The sequence below is a fragment of the Monopterus albus genome, unplaced genomic scaffold (genome assembly GCF_001952655.1).
Source record: "Monopterus albus unplaced genomic scaffold, M_albus_1.0 scaffold214.1, whole genome shotgun sequence".
In the NCBI taxonomy this organism is placed as follows: Eukaryota; Metazoa; Chordata; class Actinopteri; order Synbranchiformes; family Synbranchidae; genus Monopterus; species Monopterus albus.
In genome coordinates, this window is record NW_018128094.1 from 27994 (window position 1) to 45708 (window position 17715).

The following is a 17715-nucleotide window of genomic DNA, read 5'->3' on the forward strand; positions in this document are numbered from 1 at the left end:
TGTATATATATATATATATGTCAGCTAGTGTGATCTACAATAGAAGGCAGTGCCAGCCCCCATTATTTTGTCTTCTCCTCATTTTCATATGCCAAGCGCCAGTTTGCTCAATACCACGTCAATGGTGACACTGTACTATGAATGTATTAAGGTCTAACGACCCTATTTAGCAAAGTGCTGCCCAGAACAAGGAGAAAAGGGCAGCAAAATCCACTAGGACAAGACACATAAAGGTGAGATTTGTACATTATCAGAAGTGTTTTCAAACATCGCAGTCTACTTTTACAATAGAAAAAACATTGATGGTCGTGATGCTGCAGCGAGTTTTGCGTATGTGCATCCAGTTTGTTTTTCTTATGTTTCTGTGACATGCATCCATCTGAATGGGAGTAGGAAGCTCACAAAATGCAATGGGAAAACATTTGAGTGAGAAATTATTAATTAGGTGAATCATAAATATATGTTATATTCTTTAGCAGTGCAAGCTGGCACGCATCCAACGTAACAACATGCGCTGGTTAACTAGTTCAAACGTGTTGGAAAACTAGGCTGCATCTATGTCTCAAAAGAAAAAAATAGCTTATAAGAACATTGTTCCAACAGAAATACAAGTGTGCCACCTCTCTCATTATTCCAACAAATCTATATGGCAGCCCAGCATTATATATTGTCAGTTTATAAATAGGTCTCAGTTTAAATCTTGCATCATATGCAGCTCTCTATTGATTTTTAAATGCTCAGAAATATGTTCCTGTCACTTTTTTGCATCTGATTACTAATTTTCAGGCTATATATAAGGTAAAAAAAAAAAGAAAGAACAGATAGTGCAGCCCAATCTGAGTCAACAGACAAAATTCTTAGCCCTAAAGTGACAATGACAAAAGAAAAGCCAACTGTGACTGCTCTATCGCATTGTCATTTATTACAAAGACGTGTCATCCGTAGGCTGACTTCTTGCACTGGACTGCTGCACTCTGCAAACCTTTCAGTTTTATAAAGCTACTGAAAACACACAGAGTAACACCATAACTGAAGAAGTGTAATAGGCAGCATCTGAGAACAATCTGTAGGAGCCTCAGTGAAACATGATCAACTAGGAAAACATTTCACCTACAAGTGGAAAATGAAAGTGAGTTAGAGCAGGGACTTTCTGAGCACCAAACTGGTTTGGGACCTTGTTGTTTGGGTACACACCATAAACAAAGTTAGACTTGTAAAGGTAAAGTTAATCTGTGCCTCAAAGGTGATACTTTCCACAGTAAGTAGAAGTAGTGCTGAAACTGTTAGCCGATTTGTAGAAAATGTACAAGAACAGCTTTTGTAATTGATAGAGTTAAGTAACCTTATAAAGGATAAATCCCCCACTTACCAAAATAGTTAAAGATCTGAGCCCACAGTGAATGATAAGACTCTATTCACTGCTAAACGCAAATTTCATAAAAACAAGCTATGAAATTAAGGAAATGATAATGTAATTTGTACGTCAGATGTAACAGTTTTGAAATGGAACCCGCGAACCCAGGCCATAGACATTTGGTTCACGGTTTTGGTTTCTTTTTGATGAAACTGTGGTTGTGTCATTGTGATCACATCACGGTCCAGGCAGTGTGGTGTGTGCTCTCATCTCCCTTATCTGTCTCCGTCCACTAACCCGCTCTGTCCACCTGCTTACCCTTAATGTGTTTGCATCTGTACACACAGAAAAGAAGTTAAAATCAGAAAAATCCCAATGCTTCAAACAGGTGTATAGGCAACAGAGAGGATGATCTTTGTCCGTATGCCCACTCAGGTTTATGGCCATTTTGAGCCTGAGCTTCCTTGTTGTTCTAGTTGTGCACTGTCCTCTGAAAAGCTGGGATTGAACTGGGTAAATTACCGTTAGACTATATCAATAAAAATTAAAGAAATATAATTTGTGTGCAGGTATTTCTTGTATTCTTCTACAAATCATCAGTTAATTTAGCCTGAAGCGTGTTCTTCTCTTAACTGTTCCATTACGCCCCTAGTAATTCTGCTTTTGAGCACAGTAGAGAATTATTCAAAGAACACAGACAGGACAGATAAGGCAGCGTGAATGTCAATCATTGTGTGTGTCTGTAATTGACAAACCCAGAATCAGCAACAGGATGTGAATAGAGGGAAGTGTTTCTCTCTGTCCTGCTGTCTCATGCTGACTGTGCTGCTTCCCTGTGACACCCGCAGTCCAAACACAGCAGACAGGACAAATAGCCCCCAGAGAGTCAGATCAGGTTCAGGTTTCATCATATGAAAGATGTGACCAGCAGAGTAGGTCATTAAATGTTTACCTTGTTAAGTGTTTGTTCCAGTACTTGCTGTCCCAGTTGGGTGATTGAACTCACAGTTTGCATACATAATTCATGAACCTGTTGACCTAATCTGTGGGTAACTGACCTGGCATGAGGCGAGATAGTGGCTCTTAGAGGAAACACATCTTGACCGGGGGAACAAAAACACTGATAAATAAGCAATGTTTTCGACAATGACAATGCCTCAAATAATACAAGACTCGGTAAATCCAACCAGTTATCATTGTGTCTTCCCCCACACGATCACATACAGTCCCAAAGTAGTGAAATTAACCAGTAGCGTCACACCGACAATAACATCATGGACCCTTAGAATCCTCTCGCTAACTGGCAATGCATCACATCCAGCAGACACACTGGTCTCAAGCAGTCAAAACAAACAGGTACTGTGCTCTGGGGGAATCCAGTGTTGATCAGCTGATCATACACTGCCCCAGGGGGCTTCACTGGCAGCTGCTCTTAGGTTAGACCTGTTCAGGTAAAACAGCGAGTCCCTGTACAGGAACATTCCCAGTCATGCAGTAACCTCAGGCCCTGTATTTTTCTCCACATCCTCTGGTCACAGTGCAGCGGCAGGAGGTAAAATACATCCGCAAAACCCCATGCAGTAGAAAAAATCTGCTTTTAAAATGGCACCAGTGGATGTCAGGCAGGCTCACATGAACGCGCAACTGCCTCGAGATTGTGACCATTCAAGGAAGATCCTTAAACTATCATGTAAGACTTTAAATTGTTAGAAAAAAAAGTCTCACGAGCGGGAGAGCTTGCGAGATGTGTATAAACCAAGGTGTCTTTACATAGAAATACTAGAACATATGTACACCTAATTTTTTGAGCTTTAGGTCATGTCCAAGATGATAGTTCACTGTTGTAACATGGTAGATAAGTCAAAAAAAGGAAAAGCATGCTATGGGGCCCTTTAAATAATTTGGAGTTAGTCTTCTTTCATAGTCAGAATGACATGACAAAAAATTTAGAGCAACAGTTAAATTTCAACATCATTCGAAAGTTCATAATGCAGCTATGGGTGTGCGATATTGACAAAAAATTATATGTGGATTTTTTTAAATCAGTAACAATAAGCTGCAATTTTGCATCCATAAAAATGTTTGTTTTGTATTCTATATTTTATATTCTACTAGGTTGCTCTTGTTAATGGCATATGATATTAATGGAAACAACATATTTCATATAGTGATTTACTTAAAACTGAAGCATTAAAGTACAACAATACACAGACATTGAAATGACTTTTGCAGAATGATTCTGCTAAAGTTTGCTGAGTGTGTTTTTGCTCTGGTACCTTGGCTGGTTTAGTCCTGTCATCGACAGTTCACTCTAGAAGCTTTTCATAGTCTGCATATACTGTGCGGTGGTTAGTTCGCACGCAGATGGTGAAATGGCAACTAATTTCTGACATACCGGTAGTTTCCAGATTACCATTGTTTGAGCAATGTCTATCTTTCAAAGCCAAAGTACCTCTGTATGAGTGAGGGTGATCCACGTCTTTCAATTAAATTAACTTCTCTAATGTGTTTTTAAGCCGCTGGGCAGAGGTGTGTCGACCTAGGCTTCATGTCGCAGTGAATGTGTGGACTCTCAAGGTATCTTTTACATTTTTTGTAAAGTGAGTGATGATATATATCGCACACCCCTAAATGCAGCCTATCTGTTAAATGAAGTTTGAGATACCCCTTAATGACATCACTGTGCAGTCATCAGCCTTACTTTCTCAGACTTCTTCAGAGCTACAGAAGACATTACCACAGTTTTCACTGATCTGTATCTGTAAGATTGGTGGAGTATGCCTTTAAAACATTGGTCTTTTTCACAGTAGATGTGGATTTGTCACAGCAGCAAAAACACTGGCGTTGCAAAATAACATTAACAAGGCACTGTTCTGTTCAACCGTCTCAGTAAATAATTATGAAAAGAGTACATAAGTTATACTCTGTGAAATTCCAGTTAAAAAGCATCTGTGGAGTTTTCTTGTATGATGTTTATGTTCGGTGTTACTGACCGTAAGACATTCTTGATGTGATGAATATGATTCCTTCTTCAGTAGTGGTATTAAATCGATAATTATTGGTCTTGATCAGTATTTAAAAATATTGTGATGATACTGTTGGCCATATCGCCCAGCCCTGTGTGGAACATTGAGTAATTGACTTAAAACCTTTGTTCTCCTGCACATATAACATGCTTGACTATTTTGAATTAATTTCCCATGTATTTAATTAGCTGTATTTCTGCTGTTTAGAAATCTAAGCCTGGTGTCAAAGCTTAGCTTGCAGAGCTTTTCACAGGAGAGGAGCAACAGCTTTACATCATTGTACCTACTGTTTACCCAGCTGTTGTTTCTCAGTGACGTGTCGCGGCTGTTCCTGGTCTCCCCCTCTTAATCATCATGTGCTCGCACTAGTGTGGAGTGTAAATAAACAGTGAGAAGCCATGCAGTGAATCTGCACACATTTGTACTGCATGTTGTGGCATGTTATGATGTATTTCTATTTTTACCATCATCGTGAATCTTTTGAGGAAGTGATTCATTTTATGTTTCAGTTTTTTGGAAAGGAACAGGGTCAGTCGAGTTTGAAGGGAATTTTATATCATTTTTAATGTAAATTTATGTCCAGTGTTTGCTGCTTATATTCTGAAAAGTTTGCTCTGACTGTTGAAAAATATTGGAACTGAATGTAATGCAGAGTTTTGTAATATCTTGTGTCAACCAAAGGGTTTAACGGGAGCCCCTCTGTAAATACAACTTTAGTTTTGATTTATGGTTGAGCCTGTGATTCGTCTAACTGATAACACCTTTGTAATGCTGGACACGTCTCATTGAGTTATGTCATAATTATACTCCCCGCAGTAATGGTTTGCATGCTTTCTTTCACTCTGTGATAGAAAACGGCATTGGACTACATACATACATACATATAGGTAAGAACTTGAGTTATGTTTGTGTAACTTATGTTTTTTTGCCTTCTCTCTCATTAGTAAAAGAAACTATTGGCATGCAGTCACTACGTTTATATTCATTCATTCACAGGGAATCACAGGGATTTGAGGTGGAGATGATGGAGATGTGTGTTACTGAAAAGTTTTCTTTCACCTTCTGTAAAGTCATCTTCACTCAAGCAGTTGGATGAGAGCCATGGAACCCAACCACAACAGTAATGCTGCAGGCTATAATGAGCTGAAAGCTCCATTAAAAATGATGAGAACTGCAGTCGTGTGATTTGTTATTAATATAAAAGTAATGAGTAGTCACATCGCATTCATGTAACCCAAATTAATAGTGGACTGAGATAATCTGTGGCAGTTCACTGTCAAACTGTCCTTACAAGTTTGACACCAAAGTTGGAAACAAAACCCAGATCATGACGGACTACCACTCTGTGTGTGTGATTTATGCATTTGAGTGAAGGCACACTGTATTTGAACTGGTGTAAAATCCAACAGAAGGACACTAAATCACCATGAGCTGGAGCAGTGTTTAGAGTAGCAGAAGCTGTATCCACCATACACACTCTCTCTGACACACTTGCACACACCGTCATGACACACACATCTTTAATACTGGCATGCCATTTCTTATTCTCAAAGCATACTGACTCTCACTTTGCGATAATGCAACACTTACAGGAGCTCCAGCATGGAAACATTGTGTCTGAATTTGTGGAGCTGCTGTCAAGATGTTTCAAGCAAAGCTTTCTAATTCAGCCTTAAAGAAGAACTTAAATATATTCATCAGTTTCTATTTAGTGCCTCATTACTTTACAGAAACAGGTCTCATTAGAACCTTTTAAACATTCACTTTCATCCACACAAATGCGTTGGCCAATTTATCTTTGTTTTCATATCTTTTTAAGTTTTACTTTGTCTCTATTCATCCAAATCCTGCCCCCTATCAGTGAAGGCTAATCTAAAAAGAAGCTAAATCTGCTGTCACATTGTGGGGACAGCAGTGTCCTCCCTGTAGCCACAAATATGCTGGTTGCTAGCAGCCCAGGCTAACTTATACATGCAAACTGGAGAGTGCTCAGTGCCCGATGAGAGTGCAGCCAGCCTCCATTGGCTGCCAGTCCTGCAGAGGTGATGTCATTGTTTGAGACTGGCTCTGCTGCTGATTTGCTCCTGGCACAGACGCTTATTGTAAGAGACTGGTTTAGCATCGTTGTCTAGAATTTAATTAACGGTGCTCTCTTTGCCTATGTGAAGAACTTTGAATTGCTTCTCTGTATGAAATGTGCTATTCAAATAAAGGTGCCTTGCCTAAATTTCACTTACATTGCTAATACTCTGATGAGATACAGTATATCTGGCTTGTCTGGATGACTAATGCTACAAGAGGCCGGTTTGCTATGTTACATCTAGGTTTGTATTAGGCTTTTCATGTACAAGTTTCTATGGCAATTACCAGCTTTGTGAATAATAAACACTGCAGAAACTTTGGGTGGGACTATAAATCACACTGGTCCCGCTCTAAATAATCAATACATTAACTGAGGCTTGTGTAACTGGTAAAGATATCTTTTAGCTGTTGTCAGACACCCAGCTGAAACCTCTGCAGCTTGACAAGACCAAGTTCTTTTCATTTGGATCCAAGCACAAATAAAGAATGCAGCCAATTTCTCAGCTACATTTAAGGGCTTGTTAATGAAAAGAAACAGATTCTTTGCTCAGGATGTCACACAACTAAGCATGTAAAGGGACTTTCTGAAGTGAGTGAACATGGCAAGATGTAAGATGTAATAAGACAAACACTGGTTGAGCAATGCTCCAGGAAATTAGACCTCAGGTTTTGTCTCAAAAGTCATTTCAGGACAGTTGCTGTTGTTAGGGGGCATTTTGTTTAAGGTATTGGTATAACAATGAAATGTGACCCTGGAAGCCCAGCCGGAGTGACCGTTTTGAAATACTCACAGACAACTGTGAAAAGCTTTCACTGCGATCTACAATGATCGCAAGGTCAACAGTAGAAATATACTGAATGCCTGCATATACTGTATTTGATTGGAGAGCACAATGTCAGATGATACTGCATTGCTGCAAAAGCTGAGCCAGGTTCACCTTTGCTGGACAATCATCTAGTGTTCTGCCAAAATGCTTGTTGTTGGCACCCCCACTGTCCCGATGAACCGGCTTCATTTAAATGAATAAGAGAGCTGCAATTTTTCACACAGGGCTGAAGGTCCTATCTAATAAAGTCACTATTAGATAGCAGTTCCCCTTTTGCACCCAAAATGGGCGAACTTAGAGGAAGCACTGTTTAACCAGGTTTTAATAGAGCCACATAAGGTTTTCTAAAAGTCTTTTTGTCAGTTTTGTTGGCTCAGTGAGTGCAAGAGCCCATGTTGACCATTGCACATGGGCAGAAATAGTCTGTTACACTAGATGAAGGCGCAATATAACTTAGTTCTGTGATCACCACTATCAGCCTTATAGCCACAATACTGAAGATTCCTGAACATAAACCAGAGGGTCTTCATAAGCCATAACCATGGAAGCTGAAAATTGTGACTGGAAGTCAATTGTAGGCTCAGTTATAATACTGTACATTGTAGTTCTTCTGCCCTGTGTGATGTGTTAGACAAGCAGATTTTTTTTGTATTTGAGCATTGTGTGGCTGTGCAGATATAAATCCTACATCTTTCTTTCCACAGAGACAATAACGGACCATTAAGATGGTGATAAATTCACTGTGTCAGTCTGTTGGCTCTCAAGGTCTTATTGACTGGCTGTAATACATTCACTCTGACTGTCATACAGCAGTGTTTTTAATCAAAAATCATTACAACTCTTGATTTGCTCAATATAAGCGAGTCAGTAAACCTGAAGGTCATTAGTAGGTGTAGCAGAGCAGGTAAAGATGGAAAGCACGTTGGACAGTTTGCCTCCAGAAGAAGGATTGAATCTCATTGACATACAGCACTAGAACTGCATTAGCCCTCCTGCCTTTGTCATGTATATTTTTACCCCAGCAAAAGAAGTTATATTATCCTCCTTGTTACCCCTGCAAAGGTTATGTTTTGCCGGCGTTTGTTTAACAGCTACACTCAAAAAGTAATGAACAGGCTTTCATGATATTTCCTGGAGAAGTATGATATGGCCCACGAAACAAATGATCGGATTTTGGTGGTCATCCTTATCATAATTTAGATACAGTAGCTTGAAATGCCTATATACAGTATGTATATAATATTTATGAACGCTGCCTCTTCTGCTTTTAAACGTAGTGCTATCCCCAACGCATCTATTTGCTCATTCTCTCCATGTTCTGCCCCATTTCTCTCTCTCACACACACAAACACATGACAACGTTGACGACAGACCATCTGTGAACAGCTCCTGTCTGTGTTCGGAGATCCAACTCTTCTAATACATGATAATATGTAACGATATATTATATAGCAACAGGCTCGAGGCCTCTGTCACTATATGTTTTACCCTCTAAAACACTCGTTAAGTGAGAAGTTACAGCTTTGCTACTACTATTATGAATCATTGATTCAAAGTTGTGAATGAATTTTAGAACGAGTGACTGGTGTCGTCACGTGTAGACATGGCTAGATGACCACATAGTAGTGTTTGAGCTGATGTTTACTAGACAGCGGAGAGGCTGCAGTGCCTACTGCATTTACATTTATGTAGTAGACATTTGACAGTAAAGTACGCATGTGTAGTATAGCTGTGTCTGTATGTAACAGCAGTAATTTGACAAATAAAATTATTGTTCTCCACATTGTGGGTCATTACGTGTGACTTTACAAGTTAGTCATCAGATGTTACCTTGTTGGAAAGCAAATTGACATGGCACCTCTTCTTTTTTCCACATTTAACTGTCTGTTGCTGTGATGTTAGTTTGCCTACTTTCTCTGGCATGTAGTACTGATAGTTTTGGATAGTATTTCATAACCTTATATCAGTTTGCATCTGTCTGTAATCTGAGTCTACAGTTGTTAGCCAAACCATAAAGCCAGTTCTGTGCAGGCTGGAGTAGCAGTTTATTGAACTTTTAACAGAGCTGTTATGTCGCATAGGAAGATAACAGGGAGCTCTTATGGTACAGCATACAAGTGCTCCTCATTATGGAAGAGATAGCTCATGTTTAGTGCTGGCACTAAATTTTGAGCCACTATCTGTTTACAGATAGTGGCTAACAACTGCTAGCTGCTAGCAGCTAGACCTCTCACAGTATCAGGCTAACTTTTGCTGAAATTCACTGCAACCTGGCAAATATATTTTATACAGTCATCATCATTCTTCAGCTGTATCAGTCTGCAGAACCACTGGCATCTTTTGACCCACTGGCACTGCAGCCAATGAGGCCTAAAATGCACAGATTTACTGGGACTGCAAGACAGCCCTGGCTTTTACTGAGGCGACCCTGAGGGAGGTGAGATGAGGAGGATGGAGAGGAGGGGGTGCAGAGGACAGACTGCTAAAGCAAGAGACAGAAAAGCAAGTTGTATATCATTCAAGTTGGCTTCATGACAGCAACTCATAGTCATCCCTTTGTTGGGTGTTACATGAGGAAAGGTTGTGTTTGGGTCTTGCTGGTGACATACAGCCGAGTCTTGCAGGATTGTAGCGTTGCTATTTTCTGGCAATAACTTAAATCATGCTAAAGGAAATAATTCTGATGTTTGAGTCTCTTCTGGAGTTATTTTGTGATGAAGAGTTTTCTGTTTTTTTGTCCTGCAGTCTACCCTATTTGTAGATTTGTGAGGCCACTGTGTGTGGAGATATTAGTGTCACTGCCTTTTTATGTATGCTTGTAAGATTATTGTTGATTCCAAATCTTTATGCTAACTGCTGAGATATTTCACAGTGGATATGCTATTACACTCCAGTTCTTCATGCTGACGTGTTCATCTACGTCAATGTTGTGATAGCAGATGTTATAAAGCAGTACTGGATTGAGCGTTGTGTCTGATCGCAGCTGACAGGGACAGTAAAGGTCTTTGTTGTTTACTACAGTGTGAGCCACTAGGCAAGGGCAGAACAAGGCTTTGAGGCAATTAAAGAGTCCTTTCAGAGGCCTGTCCCCTGTAGAATCATCAATAAAAGAAAAGGCAAAGAAAGCAGTGCAGAGATGAGATGGTGTGTGTATATGATGGGAGGTGTACTGTAGTGGAATTAGTATGTGTTATTGAGAGTTATTACTCACCCTATACATGGAAATAGACAATGAATGTAGCAAGTAAGCGACAAGTATTGTGAAGTACTTTGATTCTGCAGTAAAACAGTTTTCAGGATCTACGTCCAGTGCTGATCGACACACCTCCTGTGGTGCTGCAGCATAGTGTTGTTAGCTAGTTCACATTATGTTCATCTTATAGGCCTCTCCTGAGGGCTTTTTACTTTGCTTTGTTTAGTATTTGTAGTTGTGTGATCTGTGGATCTCATGGGTTATGGGCTGTTTGCAAGCAGTACATTTGCTCCTTGAGTTTGACCCTCAGGTCGCACTTCTCCCCAGGCTTGCTGCCAGCCCACTGCCCTGACAACTAAAGTTGGAGCAGAAGTCTCCTGTTGGCAGTAAATGGCACAGATTACTGTAAATGTTAGACTGTAGTCCACAAGATATGCACTGATATATATCTATAGGTATTTTAGGTCATTACATGGTAAATCCCCTGCTAACTGTGCATATAGATTGTTGACTAATGTACCTTTCTTCTTGTAAGTTAATTTGGTCATTTAATGAGATTTTTCTTGTTTTATGAACATTCTCTTGAGCATGAGGTCGTATCAGGTCAAAGCCTCGAAAACTGGTTCAGATCTTTGAGTGTTGCTCATCTGTATCTTTTGATATAGTTTTGTTTTGACAGTCGGTCATCTGAAAAGAGGAAGTTAGTGCATTTTTAGTTTCAGAAACGAATGACGTGAAATGAGCTTCACTCTGTGCCTGGTTTTACTGTCGTGACATACAGTAAGTCTGATGTCTGGTGAAGTGTCTTCATCTTTTGGCTGGTTTGTTACTGTCATTCTTATGAAACATATTCACAGCAGTAATAACAATGTTGAATGATGTAGTTCTACATCTTCTAGTTTTTATTATTAGTATCTTTATTTAATAGTTCAGAACCTAGAACACAATGGTTGTAAGTATTTTGATATGTCATTTCATTTTTCCTATTTATCATGTCACTCCTTTCAAGATCAGTGCCATTAATCTGCAGCAAAGTGTAATTTTGCATTAGTCTGAAGATAGCTTGTGTGCAGGGTTTCCTCAGATTTATTTGCCTCATCAGTGTCTTTTTTTCCTGCAGGCTAACCTGAATGACTCCCACAACCAGATGGTGGTCCACTGGGCTGGAGAGAAGAGCAATGTCATTGTAGCCTTGGCCCGAGACAGCGCTAGTGCCACTGGGCCTAAAAGCAGCTCAGTAAGTACACGTGGACACATCTATGCATAGTAGTTGCATGAAATGTAAAACATGCATGCTCATGACTCTTGTATAGCTATAACCTCACCTAGTTTTCATGGCATCTTATCAGTCTTATACACCGATCAGGCCTAACATGATGACCACCTGCCTAATACTGTTTACATAGGAGTCAATGTGGTAGCTGGTTGGCACTTGTGTCACTCTGCAGCTCACTGTGCATCTTCTGTGAATCCATTTGCTTCCACAGTTCTACTGTCAGGAAGAGCACAGATGTGGCTACAATTCAGTGAAAAACTTGTGTGAAAGGAGTGAAACTGTGGTCGTGAGGATGAGTTAGAGAGAATGTTTTAGACCAATCCAACAGCCTCACTACTCTAGGTGTGATATCACCACTACAGCCCCTGACTCTTTCTCTTCATAGAGACCAAGGGACAGTGTTTCTCATTTTCAACCATTTTAACAAAGATTCAAATACATTTTAATCTTTTGAAAAGTACAAATGGAAGTTAAAAGTTTAATCTACAGTAGATCAACCTCATCATCAGTGAGCCGTGGGCGTCCATGACCCTGTCTCCAGTTCACCATTTGTCCTTCCTTAGACACTGTTGGTAGGTACTAACCACTGCAGGCCAACAACACCCACCAAGACCTGCAGTGTGGGAGATGCTCTGACCCAGTCATCTCACCATCGCAGTTTGGCCCTTGTCAAAGTCACTCAGATCCTTACACTTGTCCATTTTCCTGCTTCCAACACATCAGCTTTGAGGACTGAATGTTCACTTGGTGCCTAATATACCCCACACACTGACAGGTGCCACTGTAACAGGTAGTCAGTGTTATTCACTTCACCTGCCACTGGTCATAATCTTATGCCTGATCGGTGTATTTCCCTTTTCACCTGTAACCCAATTACCTCAATAAATCAGCAATGCAGCAGAAGGTGTTTGTGTTCACACTTGCTTAACATGTTTTTTCATGTTTCTGGTGATGACATATTAGATCCACACATTAAGCCATCCATCAGCTTTTTCAGTACAACTAACTAAAAGCACTAAGCACAGTCACTGAATATTGCATGCCTCTTCTTTCTTTTTCCACTTCCCCCATCTTGGCTGCTGCATACTTCACTGACCTTTCTAGGTGTCTTGAAGATAGGGAGCAGAAACAGAACCTCTCTTTAATGGTTAAATATGGGTAGATGGGTCAAAAACTGAATGCTTTAATTTTTCTTGCTGCAAACCTAAAAAAAACCTTGATTACCATTGACCATTAAACTAAGTAAGCAAACTTCATCATGTAAAAGGTGGCCTTATATTTGCTTGTCAAGAAATGATGAAGTAATTTCATTAGTTCTGTAAGATTGAAGGAAAGTATGTAGTTTGCTGACCAATATTATAATTTAATTGTGATTATATTTTATAAATTTACCTGTGTTATTAGAGCAGCTACAGCAGTTACTAAACCTATTAAGGGACTGTTAATGTTATTTAATTTAAATAATGGCATTTGCAATTAAGAAATTATGCTTTTACATCATGATTTTGACATAAAGGTGGTATACAAACCCCAATTCCAGTGAAGTTGGGACATTATGTAAAACATAAATAAAAACAGAATACATGGACTTGCAAATCCTTTTTGACCTATATTTAATTAAATACACCACAAAGACAAGATATTTAATATTCAAACTGATAAACTTTGTTTTTTGCAAATATTCACTCATTTTGAATTTGATGCCTGCAACACGTTCCAAAAGAGCTGGGACAGGGGCAACAAAAGACTGGGAAAGTTGAGGAATGCTCAAAAACACCTGTTTGGAACATTCCACATGTGAACAAGTTTATTGGAAACAGGTGAGCGCCATGATTGGGTATAAAATGATCATCCCAAAAGGCTCAGTCATTCACAAGCAAGGATGGGGCGCAGTTCACCACTTTGTGAACAACTGCGTGAGTAAATAGTCCAACAGTTTAAGCTTTTTTGCACGGAACAACCCAAAGCCACAATGTGGCTTCATAGTAAAAGAGTGCAGGTACTAGACTGGCCTGCCTGCAGTCCAGATCTGTCTCCCATTGAAAATGTGTGGCGTATTATGAAGCGCAAAATACGACAACGCAGACCCCGGACTGTTGAACAACTGAAGTTGCACATCAAGCAAGAATGGGAAAGAATTCCACCTACAAAGCTTGAACAATTAGTGTCCTCAGTTCCCAAACGCTTATTAAGTGTTGTTAAAAGGAAAGGTGATGTAACACAGTGGTAAAAATATCCCTATCCCAGCTCTTTTGGAACGTATTGCAGGCATCAAATTCAAAATGAGTGAATATTTGCAAAGCACAATAAAGTTTATCAGTCTGAACATTAAATATCTTGTCTTTGTGGTGTATTCAATTAAATATGGATCAAAAAGGATTTGCAAGTCAGTGTATTCTGTTTTTATTTACATTTTACACAGTGTCCCAACTTCATTGGGATTGGGGTTTGTAAATCATTCAGGGTAGTTTTGCAGTTGTCATGGACCACAAGGCAGTGATTGCTTCTTTCTCTCTTCTCTGTCTCCAGGTTTATGTTTCCTATGATTACGGGACTACTTTCATGCTCATTACAGACCAGTTCCAGCTTTCAGGGGCCAAGTTCAAGGATGGCAGCAAGCAGGTCATCTCCCAGTTCTACCATAGCCCTGCAGACAACAGAAGGGTAAGTTGCGGTCGGAGACTAGCGACTCCTTACAAACAAATGTGTCCAATCCAGGGCTCTAGACTGTGAGTGATCAGTCGCATTTTGTGATCAAGTTTATTTAAGGAGAAACTGACTCTTTTCAATGGTTGCACTGGGTGAGCCTACAAAATAAACAGGTTGTGCACGAACGACAGCTCTCACTGTAGAAATGTGGACAGACATAACAATCCCAGCAGTAGTCATTGCAACGTTTATCTACAGGTCTTCTCACTCACTCATCTCACGAAGCAGAGACTTCCATTCTATCAAATGTGTCAATCCACACTGACTCCAAGACACACGTCATCCCTGAACCCCTTGTTTATGATTCGAGTCAGTTTTTTCTTTTGGCACATTTGAAGTGTAATCTCCACAGACAGCTGATCAATCAGGGAGGTCACCTGTTAGCCTGTTTATGTTGGAAACTTTTTACTTGAATCTCTTCTGATGGATCAGGCTCCTGGTGTCACTGTGAGCTTTCTGGTTTTACTTCCAGTACATTTCTGCGGTCAGTCAGCCTGGTGAAGACCGTGCTGTCCTCCTGCTGACAGACAGCTGTTCTGACCGGAGATGCTGAATGGAGGTCAGTGTGGACTGGATAGATCAAACACTTCCGTCCTGCATATGCCTTGCTCTCGTCTAGTTTGAAGTTAGTAGTGGCTGAAACCCACCATCATGTCCTTCTTTAAGTAGTAGGCTACTAAGAACTTTAGCCCAAAAATGAGCTGGCATTAGACGAGTGAGGGAGCTGAGCTGTGCATGAAGTCCAACACAGACATAAGCAAAGAACAGAAATTCTTCTTCAGAAGAAAAACCAAGCTGCAAATAAATCATACACAAATGGCAAAGCATGTGCACAATTCATTGGTTTATGCTTTTATTGAAATGTAACAGCCAAATGACCACCATCATGAAATTTCTGAAAATCACAGATTCTTTCGTATTATGTTACACAACAGACGTGGTGCCACCAGGTCTGGCACCAGTATTAAATGTTAGTCTGGAGCCCTGCAGTATGGTCACATGCTCCTGCATAAAAATTCAGTTTGCTGTACCTAAATAAAGTTGTTACAAAAGGTGAGGTTCTGAAAACATGTTGGAGCAAAGAGGATTCTCCATAGACAAGACTGGGATTATCTGTTCAACTGCATGCTCAATGAACACATCTAGCACCAAGTACAATAGCTAGGATTGATCATTTTTCAGTAGTGGAATCCGCTGTGTGTAGGGATTGTGATTATTTTGTTATACCTCTTCTGTACACTGTTTCTCAAAACAGACCTAACTAAGTCATTTGCCTGATTCAGATCTACAGAGTTCTTTTGTTGTTGTGACTTTGGCCTCTTAAAGCCACATGTGCAACTTTCTTCTAATATGTTTAGTTGAAATATGGTCCAAAACAACTTAATGAGGAGAGGAGCTGTCAAAGGGTTCTACCCTGCCGGGGAGAGGGGTTCCATTCTAAAGTTTTTGAGAGAAGCGTACACTTCTAACCAATCAATGAAAGGCAAGAGATATAAACATGTTTCTGGTCTGTCACTCCTCTCCTGTTGTGGTTTCAAGCTGTTATTGGTTGCTGGAAGACGTCATTGTGCCTGATTCACAGGCTTGCAAGCTCCCAGTTCCTGCATTAACTAAGATAGTGTACACAACAAGGATGTAGGTGCGGGGCTGGGTGGAGCGCAGTGGAGCAGGCCACAGTGGTTTGTGACAGAGTGTCCTCCTATAGTGCTATTTTCAAAATCTGCATATTGTTGCTTTAACTTTTGCTCTGAGGCCTTTGTCAAACAAACACATATAATAATGGATGTAGTTGTGACAAAAGAGAACCTGACAAAGCAGATAAAATCCTTCCAACAGCTCTGCCACAAACACCTTGGCTCAGCAGGGTTGACCTGTGCTGTTGGAAAAACACCACCTGACAAGCATATTGAAGCCTTAAGAGAGACATAAGAATTAGGGTACTAGTTTGGTATTTGCTCAAAAGTATTTATGAAGGCATTACCAAGCCAATTCCAAATTGGGAGCAGATTTTAATGAAGTGACCTACAGTGGGGCAGTTGTATGTGGTTTTGTGGACTGGGGATCTTACTGTAATTAATCAGGTTTTAAAGTTTAATGTAAAATATTGATCATTAATTTAATTAGATTGAATGATCCAGTATCTTTCTGTACACAGCCTAGGATGCACGTTCTCATCCTTTCAGAGAAGCATGCATGTACCTTGAGTTAAAATAACTGACCCTATTCCCACTCACTCTGTTCACAGGCATTAAATTTTATATTTTTCATCACTTTGGTATAGTATCATTACATAGCGCATTTTACATTTTACCAGTTATGTTCTGTACGTCACAACAGCAGCGAACACAGCAGCACATGGTCTCACAGGGCTGATAGGATCATTTGTCTGGCTCAGGTGAACAAAAGGAGAGGGAGTGGGTAAGAGGAAGTGGACAGATTAAGCAATAGCACAGAACAAATATAGCAGAAAAAAGAGTATAACTTGCAGTATAAGGTTTTGTATTGTCTTGTTGAAATATACATGGGCGTCCCTGGAAAAGATGTTGTCTTGAAGGCAGCATACAGTTATGGACAAAAATACCAGCACGCCTGCATTTCTGTCACCACTTCTCCCAGAAAACTGTGGCAATCAGAAATTCGTTGGTATTCTCATGTTTATTTCTTTTGTGTGCATTAGAACACAAAAAAGCAGAAAAAAAAACATAATCTGATCCATTCCACACAGAACTCCAAAAATAGACTGGACATAATTATTGACACCCTGACTTTAATATTTGGTAGCACACCCTCTGGACAAAATAACTGAAATCTGTCACTTCCTGTAACCATCAGTGAGTTTCTTCCACCTCTCTAGTGGAATTCTGGACCACTCTTCTTTTGCCAGCTGCTCCAGGTCTCTCAGGTTTGAAGGGTTCCTTCTCCCAGCTGCTGTTCTGAGATCTCTCCACAGCTGCTCTATGGGATTTAGATCTGGACTCATTGCTGGCCACTTCAGAAGTCTCCAGCTCATTGCGTGAAACCATTTTTGGTGCTTTCTGAAGTCTGCTCTGGGTCATTGTCCTGCTGTAAAACCCATGACCTCTGACAGAGACCCAGCTTTCTGACACTGGGCCCTACATTGGGCCCCAGAATTCATTGGTGGTCTTCAGATTTCATAAAGCCATACACACAGTCAAGACATCCAGTGGCTGAAGCAGCAAATCAACCCCAAAACATCAGTGAACCTCCACCGTGTTTGACTGTAGGGA

At 40.2% G+C, this 17715-nt stretch overlaps 1 protein-coding gene across 1 annotated transcript in view; it reads left to right on the plus strand.

Annotated features, from left to right (window-relative positions):
* sorl1 (sortilin-related receptor, L(DLR class) A repeats containing) overlaps positions 1 to 17715 on the plus strand; it is a 108361-nt gene that overhangs the window by 3292 nt on the left and 87354 nt on the right. The window contains exons 2-3 of the mRNA XM_020619076.1: positions 11603 to 11719; positions 14288 to 14422. Of these exons, the coding sequence (XP_020474732.1) occupies positions 11603 to 11719; positions 14288 to 14422 (252 nt within the window). The remainder of the gene's footprint in view (positions 1 to 11602; positions 11720 to 14287; positions 14423 to 17715) is intronic.